This window comes from Physella acuta, unplaced genomic scaffold (assembly GCF_028476545.2).
Source record: "Physella acuta isolate Inbredline_101_S28 unplaced genomic scaffold, ASM2847654v3 ptg000466l, whole genome shotgun sequence".
Taxonomy (NCBI): domain Eukaryota; kingdom Metazoa; phylum Mollusca; class Gastropoda; family Physidae; genus Physella; species Physella acuta.
The window spans coordinates 1,271,186-1,298,404 of NW_026731985.1; the positions used below are offsets into that span (position 1 = coordinate 1,271,186).

Sequence of the window (27,219 nt, forward strand, 5' to 3'; positions counted from 1 at the left end):
TTAATTTCTGATCTTTGAAAACAAAAGTTATGATATTTGTAACAAAGTTGGATACAGTATGAACTTTCATACTATGTACATAGTTCATTTTCCAAGAAAATATAAACATTGAATTTTGTGAATGTCCAAAATTATACTTGCTGTACATATTAAAGAAGTCTTTACACAAAAAATAAAAAAAAAAAATTGGGGATAGTTGATTCCCTAAATAGAAAATGCTTCACTGTCCCATTGACCCTCTCTGAAAAATTTTCTTTCCTCTCCCCACCCAGACTTCTGACACTTTCATTTGACCTTCACCCCTTTTACTGTCATCCTTTGCAATTTTTTATAATCAAATACATGACATCATGTAAATATTCATTATGTACACTTGCAAAACCTTTCGTTTTCATTTGGTGTTCAAAATTATGTTTAAAAATTTGATGTTGATCTACTTGTTTTAATTGCAAATAAAAGTATTAAAAAAAAAATGTGGGATCCCCTAAATAAAGGGGCGCCTTTCAAAAAATCTAACACGGGTTACTGATTAAGACAAGACATTGCTATAATAATTAAGTATCTAAATATAAAAAAAACAACTTACAATTTGAAAAAAAAAACGAAGCTTACGGTTAGTTATAAGATATTTTTCAGCTAGAGAACGCCCACCATTCTTTTTAGTGTGTATCTTTCTTAATTGAAATAATCGAACTTACGATAAACTCGACTACTTGATATACTCTACTACATTCACAACACATATCAAACTTTGATGCCTAAACATAATTAGACTCTATGCTACAGAACTAAGACACCACCTCAACTAACTTCACCAAGCTCTACAAACGATACTCCCAATCAACAACGATTTCACTGGACCTACTACTACACGTTAACAGTTAACACAATTCGATACCTTAATACCACAAGACTCGATAGTCCTGAACTCCAGAACTACGATACCTCATCACCTACATTCTCATTTCTCTATTACCAATCAGATTCCACTAGACCTTCAACCACACAACAGCCAAATGAAATTAACAACACTTTATCACTTCGATACTTTATACCTATGAAACCATATCAGCAACAGCCTTCCGCCGTTACTCCCAAATCTAAAGGATTCATCAAAACTTACCAAACAAGTACAATACTTTGAACACACATCATTACAAAACTCTATACACCAGAACAGATTTCTAATTCAAAGTCAGAGAAAATGAGACTTACAAGCCCTATTAAAAACAAAATTGCACGTGTTTTGGAACGCCCGTCATGCGCTGGAGCGATCACTAAATCAACATTAAAATTTGATAACCGTTTGAAATATTCGAAATTTAAATTACGAACTTATTTATTCGTTTTCTACATCAATTATGTGACACGAAACTCAAAAGCAAAGTGACTGGTAAAAAGAGCCCCGAACTTTCCAAATAAAAAAAGGTGGGGGTTGTATCCTCACCATCGCCAATAAATATAGGCCTAAATAAGCCTAATTTTGGGGTGGGGGTGCAAAATTGATAGTTCGTCCTGGGTGCCGAAATAGATCGCTAATCCTTTGTATATCACCATCTATAGTTATGAATGATAATCAAAGTTATTAATTATTAGGTACATTTTGATAATAGCGATTAAACCTTTTGCGGCCCCCCTCCTTAGGGGTGGCGCCCAAGGCGACCGCCTAGTTCGCCTAATAGGAAGCGCCGGCACTGGTTACCTACCTGAGATGACAGTTAACATATCAGACCGTTACCTACCTGAGATGACAATTACCCACCTCAGATAACAGTTTGTGATAAGGTTAGACAATTACCTCCCTTAAACCCCCACTTCCGGTTTTCTAATGTAACAGCCATAGCCCGGGGGTGAGGCTGAATCTCCATTAAAAGGATATCCGACCCACAGACGTGAAAGTTACTGGGAATTGTACCCGTGACGGGTACTGGGCTAGTTACAGGTAAAGGTTACTCTCATGGGGAGCTGTTGTTCTCTGTATTGTCACGGCTGTTTGAGCTGAGTTAAGCTCAGAGCTTGAGGCTAGTTGGGAGGGTTTAGGAAGCTCATGGTTAGTTTGTTGGTTGCTGGGTCTGTTGGCTTCAGCGGACACAATAGACACGCTGTCCGTGTTTTACATATGGGCCAGCTGTTACATGTGGGTCAGCCGTTACACGCGGTCTATATGTTACATATGGCCAGGTTCCATGTGGGCTACACGTTACACGCGGTCTATATGTTACATATGGCCCTATGGCCCAGTAATTACATAGGTGTCATCTACTAAACGCGGTCTATATGTTGCATATGGCCCAGTAATTACATATGGGTCATCTACTAAAAGCTGTCTATATGTTACATATGGCCGAGTAATTACATATGGGTCATCTACTAAAAGCTGTCTATATGTTACATATGGCCGAGTAATTACATATGGGTCATCTACTAAAAAGTGGCTATATGTTACATATGGCCGAGTAATTACATATGGGTCATCTACTAAACGCGGTCTATATGTTACATATGGCCGAGTAATTACATATGGGTCATCTACTAAAAAGTGGCTATATGTTACATATGGCCGAGTAATTACATATGGGTCATCTACTAAACGCGGTCTATATGTTACATATGGCCGAGTAATTACATATGGGTCATCTACTAAAAAGTGGCTATATGTTACATATGGCCGAGTAATTACATATGGGTCATCTACTAAACGCGGTCTATATGTTACATATGGCCGAGTAATTACATATGGGTCATCTACTAAACGCGGTCTATATGTTACATATGGCCCTATGGCCCAGTAATTACATATGGGTCATCTACTAAACGCGGTCTATATGTTACGTAAGGCTCAGAAGTTACATGTGGGCCAGTCATTACATGTCGTACGTATGTTACGTGGACCACAAATTACATGCAGCCGCAATTGATATGCGGCCCTCAAGTTGATGCGGCCTCTGTGTTACATGCGGCCCTCAAGTTGATGTGGCGTGTGTGTTAATGTGGCCTTTGTGTTACATGCGGCCTTGAGTAACATGTGGCCCTCAAGTTATATGCGCAAAAAATATTATTTGTACCATACTTATGGGATTCCAATATTACATAATATTTGTTGTATAATTAATTCTATTCTGTCCAAATGTGTAGGTTGTCCTATGATTACATTTTACCCACTTCATCCAATACATCATGTAATGAACCCACTGTCCAGCCAATCTTACCCATAAGCCCCACTGGTCATCTCCACAAGCACTACTAATTACAATTACCCCATCGCCCACTACTACCGCCCACTAATTTCAGCACGCTAGCCTCCACGCCCACTCTCGGCACCAACAGAACACATAATGTGTTGTTTATGCGAACATCAAGCCGCCCGTCCCCGGGCTTGATCTACCCAACTATTTCCTACTCAGCAATATCATGTCCTGAAGGACCCCCCACCCCACCCCTCTCATCTCGTCTCTGTTGTCGAGTGAGATTGGCTTGAAGATCGAAAAAAAATGATGCCTTTAATATTTCGAATTCCTCCATAGGAGATTTTATGCTTTACTCAATTTGCTTGATATATCGATTGGGTATCGATTTTTTTTTGGGTCCAAACTGACCATTTTATTCCAAGTCTGATGCTCATGAGACTTCGTAGGTAATGTAAACACTAGCTGTAGTACTGAAACAGCACTAAGCTAAAGCTATAATACCACGACAGTAAAGTACTAGTAGCTATAAGCTATAATATAACCACGACAGTAAAGTACTAATAGCTGTAAGCTATAATACCACGACAGTAAAGTACTAGTAGCTATAAGCTATAATATAATCACGACAGTAAAGTAATAATAGCTGTAAGCTATAATATAACCAGGACAGTAAAGTACTAGTAGCTGTAAGCAATAATACAACCACGACAGTAAAGTACTAGAAGCTATAAGCTATAATACAACCACGACAGTAAAGTACTTGTAGCTGTAAGCTATAATATAACCACAACAGTAAAGTACTAGTAGCTGTAAGCTATAATACAACCACGACAGTAAAGTAATGGTAGCTGTAAGCTATAATACAACTAGGTTTAAGGTTGATTGTATTAGCTGTGGACAAAAAAGTACTAGTAGCTGTAAGCTGATTGTATTTGCTATGGACTGTAACACCGCGACTTGTAAGTACCTCGGTACCATATGTCACTTTGCAATAGATTTTGACATTATCATGTCAGTTTGTGTGGACATTGTGTCACTTTAGCGTGGTTAGTGTCACGTCAACTTCTGCATCTTTGTGTCTCGTGAAGGTCAAACTTTTAAGCTCACAATCTATTTGAACTAGGTACTCACTCGGAATAATTTTCATAGGTATAGTACTGATTTTTTTGCTAGGTTAGGTCCCGGTTTTGTTAGGTTAGGTCCCGGTTTTTTGTTAGGTTCGGCCCCGGCATTTGTTAGGTTAGGTTCCGATTTTTGTTAGGTTAGATGCAGTCCAAATTTTTGTCAGGTAAGTTCACAGTTTTAGTCATGTAAAATCTCGAAGGTAAGGTTCAAGTTTTTGTTAGGTAAGGCCACCATGTTAGTTATGTAAGGTCCCAATGTTTGAAGCTAAAGTCCATGTTTTTGTTAAGTATGCTCCTAGTTGCTAGCATGTTATGTCCCATGTTTTATTAGAAAAGCCCCCCCCCCCCAGTTTGTTGATGCCTCCCCCACCGCCCAACGTTTTGCTCCAGCTTGTGTTGTTCCATCAGGAATTATCTCCCCTCACTTCCTGCTTTATAGGAACCTCACCATTTTTAAAATCCTCTTATTTAATTTCCATTTTTTTTAAACTCAGGAGGTCGCCATTATCGCCATCTCACACGCCACCGGAGAAAACTTCCCGACAAATTTCAACTTTAAAAAAAGTAAAAATCTTTACAATTTTGTAAGGCCAAGATAATATAAAGTGACTATTTCGAACCTAGTGGTTCACAGGGTAGATGAAGTAGAGTTCACCTGTTTCTATGACCTCAATGTAAGGAGGGAAAGTGTAGTCAGTGTTCAGTATTATACCTAGACGTTTTTACTTTCTCTAACTTGAATCAGGTACCTATAGAGTCCTTGCAAACACGTGACCTAAATCACGTGATACCTACGCCCGCCGCCACAGTGGTGTACATCAGACGTAAACACGATCAGCTGTTCGCCAGCGCTGGACGTGTTCACCAACGCTGGACGTGTTCACCGTATGTAAAGAATCGCGCCCGCGGAAAAGGAAAAATATGTTAAAAAACTTGAACTCTTAGGAATTGAAGATCCTTATACAGTTATTGACAGTTTCGTGGATAATATAAATATGTGGCCAAAATTTCTAAATAAAAATACTGTTAGTAATACCGTTTGCGTTTAGAGTTTAAGTAGACGAAGCTGATCAAATGCAGTAATATATTAGAGGTTTTCTACTGTAGCAAACGTGAGACCACTTAACTCCTACAAAACCCACACTACAACGGCTAATATAATCCATGGGTAATAACCAATCTGGGTAGCATGTTATACAATTTAAGACCTTATAATCCAGCAGGGAAGTGATCAGACACATTAATACTGATGTTCAACCCTGATGATGGCTGCCCCCACCTGTATCTAGCCCACAATAAAACCAAAGAGGAGTCTGCCCTGCCCTCCCCTGAAAATGTCTCACCTCCGTGATACCCAGCCCCACAGAAATAGTATCTCTTATATAATTTTGACCCTCAGGGCCCAGCAGGGAGAACAAAGGGGAAAGTCCCACTGCTCTCCCCTCAACACTTCTCACCTCGGTGTCATGTTATGTCATTTATAGCACACACGGCTTATCAGGGGAAAGCATTAAGGCATTAAGAATCTTAACTCTGGACAGCTACACACTAGTATACTAGCTACACACTAGGTGCCTACTGTAAACTACTAGACTGTAGGCCCTATGTAGACCTGCAATTGTATCAATTGTAGACTGGGTCCATTGTTATTATTCTAAACCATCTCACTTAAAATGTTTCTTGATTTGTTTCTTTTATAAACAGTGGATTAAAAAAAAAATTTAGCCTAATCATTAAACAAATAATAATAATGTGGTTATTTGTTGTTGGCTGGTATGATCTAGATTGTACTAGTAGGCTACAAAAACTTAGTAGACCAATTACTAGATATGAATTTGAATTTAATTAAACTCAGTCCAGTATCAGATACATATTGCTGTAAAAAGACAACAAAGTAGGTAGGCCTTAGTAATTTATTAAAGCCTTCTACTACAATAATATCAACTACATGCTTGTATAAAGTTTTTACAATTTAATTTAAGTAGCAGATTCTAGATCTAAGTCTAGTCATATAATCTATTTCAATTTCAGAAAATTTCGTTTGCTAAAAAAATGATTAGATAATAGAGCGAGATTTTAGATCTTAGAGACAATTAAATGCTTTATTAGGCCTATTATGACTACTTTTGATTTATTATGGGTGTATTTTGAATCGAATGTAGATCTAAAGTAATTAAATTTAAGTAAAGAAGTAGATTCTAGATTCTATGTCTACCCAGCGGAGCCAGGTATTAGGCCTACTATTAGATCTTATTATTCTTATTAGCCTACTACTTTTGACTTTGTCTTTTACTATTAGTATTTGTGAAGGTCGAGCATATTTGTTTTATTAATAGTTATCTTTTATAATTAAAATGAAGTTTATTATTTTACTGTCCTTACATGAAACAAAGTATCGAGAACTGCATTTGATCAGATTCGGCTACTTTAACTCTAAACGCAAACAGTATTACTAACAGTATTTTTATTTAGAAATTTTGTCCACATATTTATTTATACGAAACTGTCAATAACAGTATAAGGATCTTCAATTCCTAAGAGTTCAAGTTTTTTAACGTATTTTTCCTTTTCCGCGGGCGCGATTCTTTACATACAGTGAACACGTCCAGCGCTGGTGAACACGTCCAGCGCTGGCGAACAGCTGATCGTGTTTACGTCTGATGTACACCACTGTGGCGGCGGGCGTAGGTATCACGAACGGACGTGACGTCATATGAAAGGACTCTATTAGCACTGCTTAAGTACTCCATAACAGAATTAAAAGTATCGCGTGTACCAGTACAAGTATCGATACCATCTTGTTGATTTGCAGCCCACGAAAATGAGTTCATAAAATCGTGAGCAGTTCAGTGAGCTGTGAAATTGTGCGGCAGGCGGTAGGACGGTCGGGATCCGCCCGCCGGGGTCAGGGGTCCCTGGGAAAATTGTTACTGGCCGTTTATTCAATTTCTTGCGCCCCGGCTAGTTAGTCGCCTGACTGGCGCTGTAATAGCGGTGGCATCACGGGGAGGGGGGGGGGGGGGGGGGGGGGGGGGCTTGTAAACCCGGGTCTAGACTCTCAATCGTTCAAATCTGGAGCTCTAGTACAGAGGAATCAAGATCGCACATCTTGTTTTTGTCTGGTGTGAGTAATTTGATGTTAATGACAAATGTGTGTGATTGTCTGATGTGAGTTGCTCGAAACGACAACGTAATTTGATGTTAATGACAAACTTGTATGATTGTCTGATCTCAATGATAAAGTGGTCTAATCGGCGTTGCTCTAATGACAATGTTTACTATTCATGACGAATTGTCCATTGGCCTACACGGAGGAAATTGTCCCTTGATATACACGGAGAAATTGTCCATTGACCTGCACGGAGAAAAAGTACTCAAGAAACTTGTTCATCCAATGTTTCTATTAGGCAGCTCCTCTGAGTGGGAGCACTGCCATCGGACGTGTCCATTGCCCCCCACCCACCACCCTCCTTGGACAAATTAGAAAAAAAATATTGGGCCTAATTATTATCATAAAAAAGTAAAATACAAATTATACCCGCCCTCAAGAAGCATCAAGCATCACCCACCCTTCACCAAGGAGCAAAATGGTTTCAACAAATCATAAGAATTCATGTTTCAATTGGGAAAAACCAACGAAACCCGAAACCCAGGATATTCCTGTACACTGTTTCTTTCAGGCATATCTCCATGATATTCCTTTACAATAAAAACAACTGACATAAATGGAACAATAGGTTAGGGGTCATCCATAAATGATGTCACGCTTTTTTGACGTTTTTAACCCCCCTCCCCTCCCTTCCGTCACACATCGTCACAAAAGCCAGACCCCCCTCCCTTAAAATGACGTCAGGCCTCAGCCTACAACCCCCTTCAAAATGGCAGTTGAATTTTTCTTAAAATACTATATTTTTCCAAAATCTTGACTGAACTGTGTCAACATAGAGTATTTTTAATCAATTTATATTACAAATTATTAAAACAGTTTTCTAAAACGCAAAATAACGGCTAAAATTCGTTTTCTAACATTGCTTTTTTATAATGCAAAAGTGTGACGTCACATTGTCTGAACACATCCCCCCCTCCCCTCATCACACATCGTCACAGAATTATGGACCCCCCTCCCCTCTACGACTGTGACGTCGTTTATGGACGACCCCTTAACAAGAAATAGTTTTATTTTGGTAGACATTTTTTCCAACATTAGTCATAATTTCCTATCTCTGTCAATTCGTTTGTCGCCGTGTTAAATTAGACAATTATTACTAAACGTAATTAGTCACGTGATTGACATGCAAAATGTAGCTTAATTAGTCATGGGTAAAGAAAATCACAAGCAATAATATAACGTCTTGTAAGAAGTTTAAGCAGAAGTTTGAGCAGAATTCCCCGTAATTTTCTGACAGTCAAGCAGCATATACCCTCCCAAAAATTTCCTTGTAATTTTCCTAAGTAAAGCAACCTATACACTCTCGTAATTTTCAAAAGTCATACAAAAACACCTTCCCCTAATTTTTCAGACAAGTCCACTTTCATACGATTGTTTCTGTTTCTCTCTCTCGAGAGAGAGAAAACTAATTACGACTGTAATGTTTGGCCGCTAGCACTTCCCTATTACCTGGCATATAAAAAGGAAGGAACTGAATTATGCAACGATTGATTTCCTGCCGCATTGGCTGCTACCCGGCCTGACATCGGGATACAACTAGTTAGATATGTCTGCTGCGGGGCGCCTATCGTACCTCCAGGGCCAAAGATTTTAGACCGAAAAAAAATGAAATGGAAAATGTCTAGTTTGTACAGCCTTAAGGAGGAACTTTTTGTCTTTATCCAAGCAAAAATGTGAATGTTTGATTCGAATTGCTTGCATTAGAAGAAATGTGAATATTGTATTCCGACTACTGATATATAAATTAAACATTCTGAAGATAACCGAGAGAGCAACTAAATGTGAATCCTAAGATGGCTGAATCAAGAATGTAATCGACTTTTAAAACAACAACTGCAAGCTAAGGTTACTTCAAATGCGGATGATTCTCTTTTGTCCACGGCCTAACCATTGCTAAACACCACCCAAATAAACACCACCAATATAACACCATTATCTAGAGAGCACCAAGTCACCAAATGACACCATTCAATGACATGAAGCCACACTATTCCCACATTTTATTCAGACACCCTAAAACCAATCCAGACACATTTCACCAACACCAAATGACACCTTTATGTAAGGCCTGTAATCACTACATTATATAAACCCTCTATATATTGGTAGTTGTACCTGTAGCCACATCTTCAGCTAATGATTCTAGCAGACGAACTTTGATTACCCTTGAGAAACTCAGTTTAACCTAAAACAAACATAGCAGGGTGGGGAAGGAGGGGATGAATGAAACTGATGACGTAATTGTGGGTTCTCAGAAACCGGAAGTCGTTTCCACTTGACACCCAACACAGCACCGATGTAAATACCCGTTCGGTCGTAATGGGCTATAACTCCGATAGAGTTATCCCGCTTAACAGGTGATTATTTCCCCCTCAATGGCCGAGCTCAACAAACATAGAGTACCCCTATTTTTTTGTGGAGCTAATTTCAGGTAATAAAAACAGGTTACAGAAAGATAAGGGGGATTAAAAATTATAAAATGTAGTCTGCTGGTATAATTAAGGTTAGATTATCAGTCTCTGGGATCATTAAGGTTAGATTACCAGTCTCTGGTCTGGGATCATTAAGGTTAGATTACCAGTCTCTGGGATCATTAAGGTTAGATTATCAGTCTCTGGGATCATTAAGGTTAGATTACCAGTCTCTGGGATCATTAAGGTTAGATTACCAGTCTCTGGGATCATTAAGGTTAGATTACCAGTCTCTGGGATCATTAAGGTTAGATTACCAGTCTCTGGGATCATTAAGGTTAGATTACCAGTCTCTGGGATCATTAAGGTTAGATTATCAGTCTCTGGGATCATTAAGGTTAGATTACCAGTCTCTGGGATCATTAAGGTTAGATTACCAGTCTCTGGATTCAGTTTTTACGAAAAAGTTTCAATTCGTAATTTTTTGTAGGATTAAAAAAAAACACTTAAAAAATAAATATATAAAAAACAACCCTGTCTAAATGCAAAGGGTAGGTGAGAGTTTTACTTCCGCATTAGACTCGGATACACATATCCGATAAGCATTGATTAATTGCCTGTTTGTTAATGAGCTTATTTCCGCTTTGTTTGTTAAGAACAAATTCAATTAGATCTATATAAAAGGGCATGGGCGTAGCAATGATTTGGAGGAGGGGAGTGTCGTCCATCCGTATCCCAATAAGTAACATTTAATAATGCTCAGCTATCTAGATGGGGCGGCAAACCCTTGAACTGGACCACAACCAATCGTTACACCCCTGGTTACATAGACAGAAGAGCCACGCTGATTAATCACGTGACTTCATTCATCCATTCACTCGCCATGTATAATGAAGACGTCACACTTCCGGCTGTGACTCAATCCGTTTGTTAATATCAAAAGTTTCCAGCCGTCAATGGAAATTCACCCTTTAGTGATTACATAGCAGTTTCGCTTTCCCGATCCGCGGGAAATGTTGTCACGTTTGGAAGTTCATGTCGAGATGGGAATCTATGAACAAACGACTCACATTGTTTGGTCGTTGACGCACACTAAGACACAGAGGCCCCGCTCGGGAGCAAATTTTCAATTTGTACCCCCCCCACCCCCTCAAACTGCAAAAATGCAGCTAAAATGGCATTTTACTTTGTTTTTACAACCCATTTTGGCGCCCGCTACAGTCGGCGCCCGGGGACATATGTACCCCCTGCCCCCCCCCCCCATCGCTACGCCTCTGCTAAGACGAGAAGTTGGACGTCCCTAGCCACGTCACTGTCCAATCAGTCCATCTAAAGAGTGTTTCTTTCAGGCCTTTCTCAGGCGTGTATAAAAGAAAGGAAGCGTCTGTGTAGTTTGACTGAGGTGGTGGACTTCTTGTTTATTTTCATTTGAGTGTGATTAAAAGGTGAGAAGTTATAATTTAATGATCAGAAAATAATGTTAGAGTTTTTAATAAGTTGTGTATACGCATGCGCCCTGAACAGTGTCACTTCAAACTTTCCGGGGGGGGGGGGGGTAGTGCTGGCATTGGTTGAAGTGTATATTATGTATATAAATTCTTTTTTCCTCTGGAACGTTGGGGGGGGGGGGAGAGAAAAGAAGGGAGAGATGTCTGAAAGAAACTCTAGCCCTGAGTCCACCATGTTTGTCAGTTAATGACGTAATGCACGTCTGAGTCCACTCAGCTCATATGTGTACCTGACTCAAGTAGTGGAAACTAAAAGCGCCCGAGCATAGTGCTGACTCCGATATTTACCAAAATCGAGTGTGTGAATTATACACTGCACCCCAGTTGTTGGTGTATGAAGGGTTGTATGACAAACGTTTACCCACATTATTAACATAATTTTACCCCCATTGTTAACATCATTTTACCCCCATTGTTAACATCATTTTACCCTTTTATTGTTAACATCATTTTACCCCCATTGTTAACATACTTTTACCCCCATTAATAACATAATTTTATCCCCATTGTTAAAATCATTTTACCCCCATTGTTAACATCGTTTTACCTCCATTGTTAACATCATTTTACCCCCATTGTTAACATCATTTTACCCCCATTGTTAACATCATTTTACCCCATTGTTAACATCATTTTACCCCCAAAGTTAACATATCTTTCACCCCCATTGTTAACATCATTTTACCCCATTGTTAACATCATTTTACCCCCATTGTTAACATCATTTTACCCCTATTGTTAACATCATTTTCCCACATTGTTAACATTTATTTTACCCCCATTGTTAACATCATTTTACCCCCATTGTTAACATCATTTTACCCCCATTGTTAACATCATTTTTCCCCTATTGTTAACATCATTATCCCTATTGTTAACATCATTTTACCCAAATTGTTAACATCATTTTACCCCCAAAGTTAACATATCTTTCACCCTAAATTTTAACTTCCTCTTTATTCTTATACTTTAACATCCTTTTTAACCCTCATTGTTAACATCCCTTTTACTCCCACAGTTAACATCCCATTTTGCCTCCCATTCGACTCTTTCAGCTGCCCTTAGACTCGTATCGACGCTTACATTAAAGATTACTTGTCATGAGCTATAGACTCGTATCGACGCTTACATTAAACATTACATGTCATAAGCACGCAATAATAAAAACGAACTGTTACAAAAAAAAATCCCTTTTTGACAAAGCGTCTTCGATCAAAACGTATTTTTTATTGTATGATATTGTTGAGCATCCATTTATTGATTTTTGAAGCCTTATTCTTGCCGTTTATATTCAAACTGGCTCATCACGTGACATGCGAAGCTTCTGTTGGGCAGGACACAAGTCTAATAACTAGACAGTTTTCATTTGTTCAGCACTTTATTTAGACGTATTGAATGGAGTGACGTCATTTCCTGTTTCGCGAGCGGCGAATGTGCTCACGTGGTATAAAGTTAGCTGTCACGTGATATAAAGTTAACTATCACGTGGTATAAAGTTAACTGCTCAGTAGTTTATAATCAACTTTTAGAGCTAAGGTTAGGTTTAAGATGGGTTTTTTTTCTAGTCTTTTGTAAACTCGCGATTGTGAAATTAAATTTACTTATTGATTGTACCGGCTTTCAGAGGAGTGCCAGTCGGATAGGACGTCATAAAGCCTAACAGTTTGACAGATGGTAGGCAAAAGGCTTAACAGTTTGACAGATGGTAGGCAAAAGGCCTAACAGTTTGACAGATGGTAGGCAAAAGGCTTAACAGTTTGACAGATGGTAGGCAAAAGGCCTAACAGTTTGACAGATGGTAGGCAAAAGGCCTAACAGTTTGACAGATGGTAGGCAAAAGGCCTGACAGTTTGACAGATGGTAGGCAAAAGGCCTAACAGTTTGACAGATGGTAGGAAAAAGGCCTAACAGTTTGACAGATGGTAGGCAAAAGGCCTGACAGTTTGACAGATGGCAGGCAAAAGGCCTAACAGTTTTACAAATGGTAGGCAAAAGGCCTAACAGTTTGACAGATGGTAGGAAAAAGGCCTAACAGTTTGACAGATGGTAGGCAAAAGGCCTGACAGTTTGACAGATGGTAGGCAAAAGGCCTAACAGTTTGACAGATGGTAGGCAAAAGGCCTAACAGTTTGACAGATGGTAGGCAAAAGGCCTAACAGTTTGACAGATGATAGGCAAAAGGCCTAACAGTTTGACAGATGACAGACAAAAAGCCTAACAGTCTGACAGATGGTAGGCAAAAGGCCTAACAGTTTGACAGATGACAGACAAAACACCTAAAAGTCTGAAAGATGCCTGACAAAAAGAGCCTAGAAGTCTGTCCTATGCAGCAAGCGCCCGAGCGTGCAGTTGCCCGGGGCCTGGAGCTTTACCCCACAGCCCCGACCCTTTTAGCACCCCCCCCCCCCCCCCAGAACAAATATAAAAGACATGACTCCTGCGAAGTGCGAGGATTAGCATTGAACTTTCTTGTGTGAAACTGCCTCAATTTGTCTAGCGATTATTCCGATATCAGTCGATGGATTCTTGCATTTATTTTCCAGTAAAAGCTATCCCCTGCCCTCCTCCACCCCACCCCACCTAACTGGTTGGCCAAACACTAGGACGTATTGTGCAACCCTGATGGTGTGATAACGTATTGGCTTATGGGAAGACAGTCCACACGAAGAAATGGTGCCTTCAGGCGAACGTTAAACAAATAGATTGAGGGTTTAGACATTACGGCAACAGCCTTCACGGCAATCAACAATGCGCTTCACAAACCAAACAGAGGCGCAGTGACAAAGGTTGGAGTTAAGTCCACTAGATCGTCGTCACTAATACACCTGGTGGTCTCGTGGTCCACAGTCCCTCACACCTGGTGGTCTTATGGTCCACACACTTGGTGGTCTTATGGTCCACACATTTGGTGGTCTTATGGTCCACACATTTGGTGGTCTCATGGTCCACACATTTGGTGGCCTTATGGTCCACACATTTGGTGGTCTCATGGTCCACACATTTGGTGGTCTTGTGGTCCACACATTTCGTGGTCCTATGATCCACACATTTGGTGGTCTCATGCTTCATAACACCACACTTGGTGGTCTCATACTCCACCATAACACCGCAATTGGTGTTCTTATGTTCCACCACGCGTGTGGTCTTATGGTCCACCACAACATCGTGTGGTCTTATGTCTTATGCTCCACCACAACATCGTGTGGTCTTATGTCTTATGCTCCACCACAACATCGTGTGGTCTTATGTCTTATGCTCCACCACAACATCGTGTGGTCTTATGTCTTATGCTCCACCACAACATCGTGTGGTCTTATTATGCTCCACCACAACATCGTGTGGTCTTATGCTCCACCACAACATCGTGTGGTCTTATTATGCTCCACCACAACATCGTGTGGTCTAATGCTCCACCACAACATCGTGTGGTCTAATGCTCCACTACAACATCGTGTGGTCTAATGCTCCACCACAACATCGTGTGGTCTAATGCTCCACCACAACATCGTGTGGTCTAATGCTCCCCTACAACATCGTGTGGTCTAATGCTCCACCACAACATCGTGTGGTCTAATGCTCACCCAACCCACAGTCGTGTGGTCTAATGCTCCACCACAACATCGTGTGGTCTCATGCTCCACCACAACATCGTGTGGTCTAATGCTACACCACAACATCATGTGGTTTCATGTTCCGCATATCACCACATTTAACAATATCATGCTCCACTACACCACGACACCTAATAGCTCCATGCTCCACCATCACCCCACATCCGGTTATCACACACCCCAACACCATCACCACCTTGCTGAAACAAGAAGCAGCACACACAGACACCTGCCTGCTCCACCAAAGACCCAGCCCTAAGTCCTCGGCTTTAGCATGACTGTGTTCACATCGTATCCATGTCGTCACCACTAACACTGGCAGAATTGCCGCGGTTGTCTCAGGGTTGGCTAGGGTTGCTGTCTCTTTCTGAGGACCAATCCCTTGTGACAACCTGTAAATTAATTACCAGTACCATAATCCTAATCCCATCCGGTTTAACAATACACTGGGTAAATTCCAACAAGATTAGCTCGCAGCTCTTCCTAAGTCTACGTCACTGACCTAGAAAAAAAAAGACTGTTTGGTGTTCTAGTTATACACTCGCTGATCCAGATGTGAAACGACCCGGTTTTGTAAGTCTTTTTAAAATGACTTGATTTGTGTGACAGTGTGTGTCAACGGGATTGTGATCACGTGATTTCCTCGACCCCTTTTGTCCGGGGTCCCACACCATCTCTGGGCTGGATCCCAGTGGGATTTCAACCTAATCAGACGGGTATACAACAAGCGACGGCTGACAGAGATAGAGGCTACAGCTGGTTTGTCTGCTGGTTCTCACGTTGTCTCAGAAAGAGCCGGGGGGGGGGGGGGACGCATTCTATTTACAGGGATCCTGCACATATTATATAACACTATAAATTTACATTTTTACACAGCCGTAATTTCATACAATGATAACATTTCTTTATATTTCTAGGAAAATCGCCCTAACTTGATGCAATAATTTAAAAAAAATTACGATTGTATTATTTTAGAGAACATTGCATGCCGCATCTCCCCAGAACAAGACAATACAATTCAGTTTTCTTTTAAAATGTGTAAGCCAGTGATGTTAACTTGCATACACCATTACATTCAAATTACCAGACATTTTTAAAATCTGAGAGTAAAGAAAACCAAACAGTGTTTGTTTAAGGCATCGCTTGGGGGGGGGGGGAAGGAGAGAGAGAGAGTTTATATACAATTTATATAACAAATTATAATTTTACCGGGATCCCCCCTCCCCCTCCCCCCCCCCCGAAACATTTAGCAGGTCCCCCGATGTTTCAAGTGCCCCCTCCCCTCCAGGGAAAATAGTCTGAAAGAAACACTAAAACAAATAGCAGTGTAGCTTAAAACCGCTCACAATTATATAACCGTAACCCACACAACACAATACAACAAAATGAACAGTCCCTACCGCGGTCCTATGTCTGCTATATGTGGCACTTCCCCAATGGCCAGTGATGACAATGTGTCTCACACAACACAACACAATACAACAAAATGAACAGTCCCTACCGCGGTCCTATGTCTGCTATATGTGGCACTTCCCCAATGGCCAGTGATGACAATGTGTCTCACACAACACAACACAATACAACAAAATGAACAGTCCCTACCGCGGTCCTATGTCTGCTATATGTGGCACTTCCCCAATGGCCAGTGATGACAATGTGTCTCACACAACACAACACAATACAACAAAATGAACAGTCCCTACCGCGGTCCTATGTCTGCTATATGTGGCACTTCCCCAATGGCCAGTGATGACAATGTGTCTCACACAACACAACACAATACAACAAAATGAACAGTCCCTACCGCGGTCCTATGTCTGCTATATGTGGCACTTCCCCAATGGCCAGTGATGACAATGTGTCTCACACAACACAACACAATACAACAAAATGAACAGTCCCTACCGCGGTCCTATGTCTGCTATATGTGGCACTTCCCCAATGGCCAGTGATGACAATGTGTCTCACACAACACAACACAATACAACAAAATGAACAGTCCCTACCGCGGTCCTATGTCTGCTATATGTGGCACTTCCCCAATGGCCAGTGATGACAATGTGTCTCACACAACACAACACAATACAACAAAATGAACAGTCCCTACCGCGGTCCTATGTCTGCTATATGTGGCACTTCCCCAATGGCCAGTGATGACAATGTGTCTCACACAACACAACACAATACAACAAAATGAACAGTCCCTACCGCGGTCCTATGTCTGCTATATGTGGCACTTCCCCAATGGCCAGTGATGACAATGTGTCTCACACAACACAACACAATACAACAAAATGAACAGTCCCCACCACGATCCTATGTCTTCTATTTGTGGCACTTCCCCAATGGCCAGTGATGACAATGTGTCTCACACAACACAACACAATACAACAAAATGAACAGTCCCTACCGCGGTCCTATGTCTTCTATACGTGGCACTTCCCCAATGGCCAGTGATGACAATGTGTCTCACACAACACAACACAATACAACAAAATGAACAGTCCCCACCACGATCCTATGTCTTCTATTTGTGGCACTTCCCCAATGGCCAGTGATGACAATGTGTCTCACACAACACAACACAATACAACAAAATGAACAGTCCCCACCACGATCCTATGTCTTCTATTTGTGGCACTTCCCCAATGGCCAGTGATGACAATGTGTCTCACACAACACAACACAATACAACAAAATGAACAGTCCCTACCGCGGTCCTATGTCTGCTATATGTGGCACTTCCCCAATGGCCAGTGATGACAATGTGTCTCACACAACACAACACAATACAACAAAATGAACAGTCCCTACCGCGGTCCTATGTCTGCTATATGTGGCACTTCCCCAATGGCCAGTGATGACAATGTGTCTCACACAACACAACACAATACAACAAAATGAACAGTCCCTACCGCGGTCCTATGTCTTCTATACGTGGCACTTCCCCAATGGCCAGTGATGACAATGTGTCTCACACAACACAACACAATACAACAAAATGAACAGTCCCCACCACGGTCCTATGTCTGCTATATGTGGCACTTCCCCAATGGCCAGTGATGACAATGTGTCTCACACAACACAACACAATACAACAAAATGAACAGTCCCTACCGCGGTCCTATGTCTTCTATACGTGGCACTTCCCCAATGGCCAGTGATGACAATGTGTCTCACACAACACAACACAATACAACAAAATGAACAGTCCCCACCACGGTCCTATGTCTGCTATATGTGGCACTTCCCCAATGGCCAGTGATGACAATGTGTCTCACACAACACAACACAATACAACAAAATGAACAGTCCCCACCACGATCCTATGTCTTCTATACGTGGCACTTCCCCAATGGCCAGTGATGACAATGTGTCTCACACAACACAACACAATACAACAAAATGAACAGTCCCCACCACGATCCTATGTCTTCTATACGTGGCACTTCCCCAATGGCCAGTGATGACAATGTGTCTCACACAACACAACACAATACAACAAAATGAACAGTCCCCACCACGATCCTATGTCTTCTATACGTGGCACTTCCCCAATGGCCAGTGATGACAATGTGTCTCACACAACACAACACAATACAACAAAATGAACAGTCCCTACCGCGGTCCTATGTCTGCTATATGTGGCACTTCCCCAATGGCCAGTGATGACAATGTGTCTCACACAACACAACACAATACAACAAAATGAACAGTCCCTACCGCGGTCCTATGTCTGCTATATGTGGCACTTCCCCAATGGCCAGTGATGACAATGTGTCTCACACAACACAACACAATACAACAAAATGAACAGTCCCTACCGCGGTCCTATGTCTGCTATATGTGGCACTTCCCCAATGGCCAGTGATGACAATGTGTCTCACACAACACAACACAATACAACAAAATGAACAGTCCCTACCGCGGTCCTATGTCTGCTATATGTGGCACTTCCCCAATGGCCAGTGATGACAATGTGTCTCACACAACACAACACAATACAACAAAATGAACAGTCCCTACCGCGGTCCTATGTCTGCTATATGTGGCACTTCCCCAATGGCCAGTGATGACAATGTGTCTCACACAACACAACACAATACAACAAAATGAACAGTCCCTACCGCGGTCCTATGTCTGCTATATGTGGCACTTCCCCAATGGCCAGTGATGACAATGTGTCTCACACAACACAACACAATACAACAAAATGAACAGTCCCTACCGCGGTCCTATGTCTGCTATATGTGGCACTTCCCCAATGGCCAGTGATGACAATGTGTCTCACACAACACAACACAATACAACAAAATGAACAGTCCCTACCGCGGTCCTATGTCTGCTATATGTGGCACTTCCCCAATGGCCAGTGATGACAATGTGTCTCACACAACACAACACAATACAACAAAATGAACAGTCCCTACCGCGGTCCTATGTCTGCTATATGTGGCACTTCCCCAATGGCCAGTGATGACAATGTGTCTCACACAACACAACACAATACAACAAAATGAACAGTCCCTACCGCGGTCCTATGTCTGCTATATGTGGCACTTCCCCAATGGCCAGTGATGACAATGTGTCTCACACAACACAACACAATACAACAAAATGAACAGTCCCTACCACGATCCTATGTCTGCTATATGTGGCACTTCCCCAATGGCCAGTGATGACAATGTGTCTCACACAACACAACACAATACAACAAAATGAACAGTCCCAACCACGATCCTATGTCTTCTATACGTGGCACTTCCCCAATGGCCAGTGATGACAATCATTGTGTCTCCACTCCATCCTTCGTGAGAGCATAATCACGAGTCTATTGTTTAAATTTGAACTTTTGCAGCCAGACATTTGAATAGAGTAGGTCAGGCACCTGTACCAGGTAGGTGCGCCGTGGGGGGCCTGTCATGGGCCACGCTGTGGGGTGTATAGTCTGGGCCACGTGGGGTCAACCGTTCTGGCCTGTGTGACGTCGTGTCACGTGTGTGACGTGTTTGTGACACCAAATTATGTGACTCTCAGAACACGTGGATAGATTATTGTGGTTGAGGTGTAAAAGATGCCAAATTTTGTGGGTGACGTGTGTGATGCCACACTGTGTGGGTGACGTGTGATGCCATATAGCGTGTGTGTGTGTTAGTGTGGGGGGGGGGGGCTGTTTACATGCGTTACAATGATAACCTTCAGTCACATAGCACATTTTTATAAAGGTGTTTTTTTTTTTAAATTCCGTGATGGTTTTAGCGCAATTGGAGCGCAATATCCCTAATAACTGTTACTCAACTTTAAATAGCTGTCAATTTGGTCAATTTGGAGGAGTTTTATAGCGGGGGTGGGGGTGGGGGGCACCATTTTCCCCTTCCCTTGCATACACCACTGATAACATTAATATAATGCCGAAATTACTATTGCCACTATTACGGTTCAACTACCTAAGCAGCCCATTACCTGTGCCTATTTCAGTACAGTTTTGACGACTAATACAATGGATTGGGCCCAACTCTTCTACCTAATTCCTCCCATTGTTTCCTTAAAATAGCAATCTCTTCATGATGGTTTGTTTGATTTCCTTCAGTCAAGATTATGACACTTCGTGACGTCACGTCCAGGCGGCGAGGCCCGCGAGTGACGTGTCATGGCAACCGCTCCACTTCCTGTTATTTTACCGCGAGCTGAGCGAATGTATTTTTTTTATGCGTTTACCTTGAGCATAGGTTTGGACTACTTGTAATAAGACAATTTGAAGACTAGATCTAGATCTAGTAGAGGAATGCAGTATTTATTTTTATTTAGATACTTTTATGAAACTAATTTAATTTAATATTAAATTATTTATCTGGATACTAATTAAATATTAAATGCAACATTTAATTTAACTTTGACATGACGTCATTACGTTGATTATTATCCAACCCCTGAGGGCCTAGGGATAAAAAAAAAAGTCCTTTCTCGTGCCTACATTTCGCAGCAAGGTGCAAGCTTTCACGGCGATCAACATACACATGTGTACATGTCGTGGCGCGGTGCGTGCACGCATGCACACATGGTGCAACTTTCACAAGATGTGCAGCGTGTAGCATCTGATACCTCTGCCGACCGTCGCTGCATGGTTACAACTGATCTCGCGTGACCTGTGACCCCTTGACCTTAGCTGGGGGTTGGATCTTTACACACATGGCTTTTCTTTCCCTGACTGAACAGGCTACACATATTGTTACATATATAGTTAATGCTATATTTACATCCTTTTCAAGAGACAGCAATAACTATAGTTATTGGTACAGCTTCATAGATTGCTATATCAAGATATGTTGCAATTAGCAGAGTTATTACTATGGTTACAGTTATTAGTATAACTAGAAACAGCTATAGGCTTATTGCTAAACCTAGACTACTATTCCTTATTGCTAAGATGTTTTAGTTAGATCTCTGTTTATAGCTACAGCTAGAAATCTTTATAATGACATGTCTTGCCACATAGTGAGATAAATATTGCTGCAGCCAAAAATGCCTACCCAGCTAAAATATATTTGGATAATCAAGAGTTATGTGTTTATACGAAAGATATAACGTCGAAGGCTGGGCGCAAATAGGTGTAGTGATGTAACTGGAATAGAGTAAACAGAGACAAAGGATCGCTTGTTTAATCATTTAGCCTACTGCTGTAGCGTAGCGCGTATGCACAATGAACGTCTTAGTCTACGCCTAGCGAATGTGTAAGAATACATGAGTTGTAAATGTTACTTAACCGTAGAGGCAATGCTAAGGTATTTTTTTCTTCTTCTTCATGAAATGTGTCACTGCGTAGAAGTGTGTGTGTGTGTGTGTGTTGGGGGGGGGGGGGGGGCGCAACGGCAAGACGAATTGCATGACAGGCTTCCACACCATCTGAGAATAAAGTTGCTATTTGCTACCGATACCCATTTATTTTATACACTAGCGTGTGTGTATGTAGGTCTATTATGCATTATTATTATTTTAATACGTTTTAAACAAATGTATACAGTTTAAAATATAAATGCGTTGAATTATTTTATGAGCCTCGTGCCTTGCTTGTCAGGGGCAATGGGTGATCCTCTTCATGGACTCAGGTAATTTAAAAAAAAAATTATAGGATCTTTCCTTCACCTGTAGTTTTTGTATGCCATGAATATTCACTAAAAGAAACTGGCCAATCAGAGAGGCGCACTGCAATGTTAGCGTCACCGCACAGCGGCCGCGCGCTAGGCCTACCTCGCGTCTGCGAAACTGACAACAATCGGACCAGAATGCTTGACACTGCCTAAGGTCGGTGTGCCAAAAATTATTGCGTTCAGTTCAAAGTTGTTTTCACCATCTGGGATTTGTTTCCATTATTCAGTGTGTTTTTCTGATTTTTTACTCTGTATTTTGCACAGTGTTTGTGTGTCGCTTAGTAATCGACACACCTGGTTCGGTTTGATCTAAATTTGGACGTTGGTACTTCAAGAAATCGGAAGAAATAACTGCCGATCGCTGGTGTGTTGAACACAGCAGTGTTATTGTGGTTCTATTTTCTTGTGTTAGGGCGGCTGTGACCCCCCCTGTGTGCTGCCTATTGTGTGTAGGAATAGTAAGATAGAAAGAAGTGTGTTTTCCCCTGAAGGATTATTTCATTACGCTAATGTTGAATTACAAGATGCAGAGTTCGAGTGTTGGGAAGCACAGGTAAATCACATAAAAATCTAGCTCGCCGCTCCTTTTTTTCAGTAATTTTTTATTCATTGTTTTGTTGTAGCAAACGTTTTTTTTTTTTAAAAAGTTATTTTTGCTCATCCCAATCTGCGCATTGCGGTGAGTCTGTGTCATTTGAAATGCTAGAAACTGTCTAGAATCTAGATCTAGATCTAGATTTAGAATCTAGATAACTGATGTTATTAGACCTGGAGTCTAGTTCCAAACTAGTGACTAAAATCAAGAAATCTAGACTAGACTCTAAACTCTAAAGATTCAAGATTCTAGACTAGATTCTAGATCTAGATCTAGATCCTAATTGTTTATAGATCTAGATCTAGATAGATTCTCTGTGCCCTACAAGACTCTTAGTCTTATAGTAGGAATAGAATTCTATACACTAGAAGAATGTGACTAGATCTAGTCTAGATCTAGACTCTAGATCTGAATCTAAGTCGTAGGTTCATCATTTGACTTTAATACTTTAAACAATATAAGTCAAGAGGTTTAAAAGCCTCTGTACTGCGTACATTGTACACTTTTGTGTGTGTTGTAATTCATCATTTTGTGTCTATGCATCAGTGTAGAGTCTACATAATAGATCTAGATCTAGACTATATTTATAATATATAGATCTAGGCCAACTTAATATAGGCCTACTTATTCTAAATACAACTTAATCACTTAATCCAATCCTTATTTTAGGTGTCTCTAGTAATTCTTCATAAGACTGGATTTTATCACAAAGGATATCTAAAGATTTATTCAAGTGTTTTAACTTATTTCTAACAATGGAGTACTCAAGGATTTCTTTGGTTCTGGTACTGCTAGTGGCTGACCTATACTCAGTGATGTCCAGTTGGCAAGAAGAGTGGAATCCCAATTCTGTGATTGCAAATCTTGGTGAGTATTGTGGTCAGCCTGTTGTGTCTTTTACTATGTTCTTAGTAAACTTCATAGTCTAAGTCATCATTCATATTTGTAAGATTAGAAATTAGTTTTATAAAACCTCAACAAAGATAATTAAAATTAAGCATCATTAAGGGTGGTGAACATATGGTTATTAGATCTACCTGTATGTGAGGTTCATCCAACATAGAGTCAACAGATCCACTTGTATGTGAGGGTCATTGAATATATGGTTACTAGATCTACTTGTATCTGAGATTCATCCTCTATATGGCCTCAGGTCAAGGTCCTTAGGACAGTTGGACTCTACTTCACCTGCCCCATGGACCATAAGGTTCAAGAGAGTACTTTAAATACCAGTTAGAGTTGTTGTAGAAGTGGCCCAGAAACTCAGCCATCCCATCATTTTATCCAATTATAAAAAGATCTATTTAAAGTAGCATTACAAATAGTTTTCCCCATTACTAGTGATATTGGTGTAGTCTTAATTGAATAATGCCTCGGAATAATTGATGATGTAATTTTAAGATTACATTGTGTTCATTTTATGAGTATTTATAAATTAATTTTTCCAACTTCCCTTAAAAGTGTCTAGTCATTATGACAACTTAAAATTGAATCCATTCAAAATTGCAATATTCCATGGTTTGAATGACTCAATACAAACTACTTTTATATCTGGTGTGTGTTGGGAAGAGTGTGGTGAGGGAACTAAACCTGGTATCGTGGGCCAGTAACTAGGGGGGGTGTGTGGTTGGCCAGTAACTAGGGAAGTGTGTGGTTGGCCAGTAACTAGGGAAGTGTGTGGTTGGCCAGTAACTAGGGAAGTGTGTGGTTGGCCAGTAACTAGGGAAGTGTGTGGTTGGCCAGTAACTAGGGAAGTGTGTGGTTGGCCAGTAACTAGGGAAGTGTGTCGTAGTGTGTGGTTGGCCAGTAACTAGGGAAGTGTGTGGTTGGCCAGTAACTAGGGAAGTGTGTGGTTGGCCAGTAACTAGGGAAGTGTGTGGTTGGCCAGTAACTAGGGAAGTGTGTGGTTGGCCAGTAACTAGGGAAGTGTGTGGTTGGCCAGTAACTAGGGAAGTGTGTGGTTGGCCAGTAACTAGGGAAGTGTGTGGTTGGCCAGTAACTAGGGAAGTGTGTGGTTGGCCAGTAACTAGGGAAGTGTGTGACTCAACACTGATGCAGTTATTGACTCAGTTGGTGTTGTGCCATTAAAGTCCTTGTATGCTGTACAAATAACCAATTGATGTGGGTTGGGCTGGGACAAAATGTATAAAAATGTTCTAACTTGTTTCTAATCATATCCATTTCTTAAAATTATTGTTGCCTTGCATATCTGTTAAAAAAAGTATTACGGAAACATTTTTTTAAGAATGTAATTGAAATAATTAAACAGTGTTATTAGTCTAACTATTATACCTGTCTCACAAAAGAAAAGTAACGGGGTATGTTTGTAGCTTAAATTGAATCCATGATACTCTAGTTCTTGTATTGTTTCCCTATTTCCATTGCATACTTAAGTGTGGCTAACTTGTGGTCTTCAGGGAGATGCCATTACATATTCTGTAATTTAATGTAAGAAAACAACAAGGTTTTTTCTAAGTTGGTGTCCTGTTTGCTTCTCCTGTAACACATGTTCCCCGTACAGAACCATGAGCCTTATGTAAAGCAGCTTCCCCTGCAATAAAGGGCAAGATGTTCTTATCAAAACAGACCACACTTGGTATGCTGTTTCCATAATGTAACTGTGTTCTACATCCCTTATCCATCTTACTCTTGAGTTTTCACCCCACCAAGAATAACATATACATGCTAATGTATACCAGTGTAGTGTAAGTGGATTTTCCATAATACAACATAATGTTTCCCCCAGCTCTACCATGCTCCCACACACACACAAACACACACATACAAAACAAATACACACAGCATCACATTACTAATATAGACCATCATTGTAAGCTGTGTTTCCACAGTCTGACACATACAGCATCACATATACATACTAATGTAGCCCAACACTGTAAGCTGTGTTTCCACAGTCTGACACATACAGCATCACATATACATACTAATGTAGCCCAACATTGTAAGCCTTGTTTCCATAGTGTAACAGCCTGACATGACCCTACATGACCCTGTCCTTATTTAGCCTTGTTGACTTAACACGTTACATTAAGTCACTGTTGTCAGACACAAGTCATTAACATTTTTAGTGTAAACTTCCCGAGTTGCGTCATCTCGCCCTACCTGGCTGTTGTGTCAGACATCACGTCCTCTTCTGTAATCACCTGGACCCTAGTCCATCACATCCCTGTCCATGTAATCACACATAGTGACTGATATCTTTGGTACTCATTGGTTTTCCCCATTCCCAAACTACCATTCTCAATTTCTATATTTCAACTCCACTCCTAACCATACCTAATCCGGACTTAGATTCAACCCCACTGTTAAAAGATATAAGAACGTTATCAACACTTTACACTATTAATAAACGTGTGTACGTCTCATCGATGAGAACTGATAAATTCACCCACTCATTCATCCTACAGGACTCTATTTTTTACGGTCATTCGTCATACAAACCTTTATTGTTTCTTGGGGCTTTTGGGAGGGGAGAGAACCCTCACTTTTATGAATGTGATTTATCCCCCTTTCTCGGCAAGATTCCGGAGATTTGGGCAGTAAAAATGGCGAGATGGAAACGTTTTAGTGAAATTGTTCTTTTCACCCTCCACCCACGCGGGTCTTCCCCATACAACTTTCAGACTTCCGATCGACCTTCTATTTAATTATTTTTATAAGATGTCTAGATTTTTTTTTCTTGTAGAATCATGTGATCTTTACAATATTCTAGGCCAGGGGTCTCCAAACTTTTCAGTCCGAGGGCCGCATTAACTATCAAATTTTAGTTCGGGGGCCAGTTTCTTCCAGGCATGTCTTTTATCTGAGCAAAGTTCCTCAGCCATCACCGAAAAACGTTTTTTCCGTGGACAAAAAGATCTCCGCGGGCCGGACGCGAGGACCTCGCGGGCCGCATCCGGCCCGCGGGCCGTAGTTTGGAGACCCCTGTTCTAGGCCAATACAACTGTTCCTACACGAACTTAGAAACATTTCATGGCGACAGTTTTAAATTTCATACCAGCTTTTAGCATTGCTAAATGCTTTCCATTTACTTAATGTTTAAATACCACTCTGCGAGCTATAACATCTACGTGTTTTATGTACTTAGTGGTGAAATAGCGTTCTGGCGTGGAATCGTCCCAGTCCTGTTTACTGCCACAAATCTCTTACGGTCTTTTTGTTCGGTTCTCATGTTAAAAATAGTTGTACATTAAAATAACGAGCGACTGTCGAACCGGTTTAGTAGAATAGTTTAGGCGGTTGTCAGTATGAAATAATAATATGCTAAAGAACGTCTGAATAGCCACACTTCATGCGTGCACGGCCATACTTCACGCTTGCCGGAGCGTGTGGCCGTCTTTTGACTTCAGCACGATCCCGTCCGTCTTTGTTGGGGCAGTACGTCAAATATCTTTATGACATCACTGTAGAGGTAATGATCGCGCGATCATTAGAAACATTGTAC

At 40.9% G+C, this 27,219-nt stretch overlaps 1 protein-coding gene across 1 annotated transcript in view; it reads left to right on the plus strand.

Annotated features, from left to right (window-relative positions):
* The first annotated feature begins 22,260 nt into the window (after positions 1-22,260).
* The window catches only part of LOC131943744 (semaphorin-1A), a 33,557-nt gene continuing 28,598 nt past the window's right edge, over positions 22,261-27,219 (plus strand). Inside the window, exons 1-2 of the mRNA XM_059303992.1 lie at positions 22,261-22,712; positions 23,424-23,621. Of these exons, the coding sequence (XP_059159975.1) occupies positions 23,510-23,621 (112 nt within the window). The 5' untranslated portion in view covers positions 22,261-22,712; positions 23,424-23,509. The remainder of the gene's footprint in view (positions 22,713-23,423; positions 23,622-27,219) is intronic.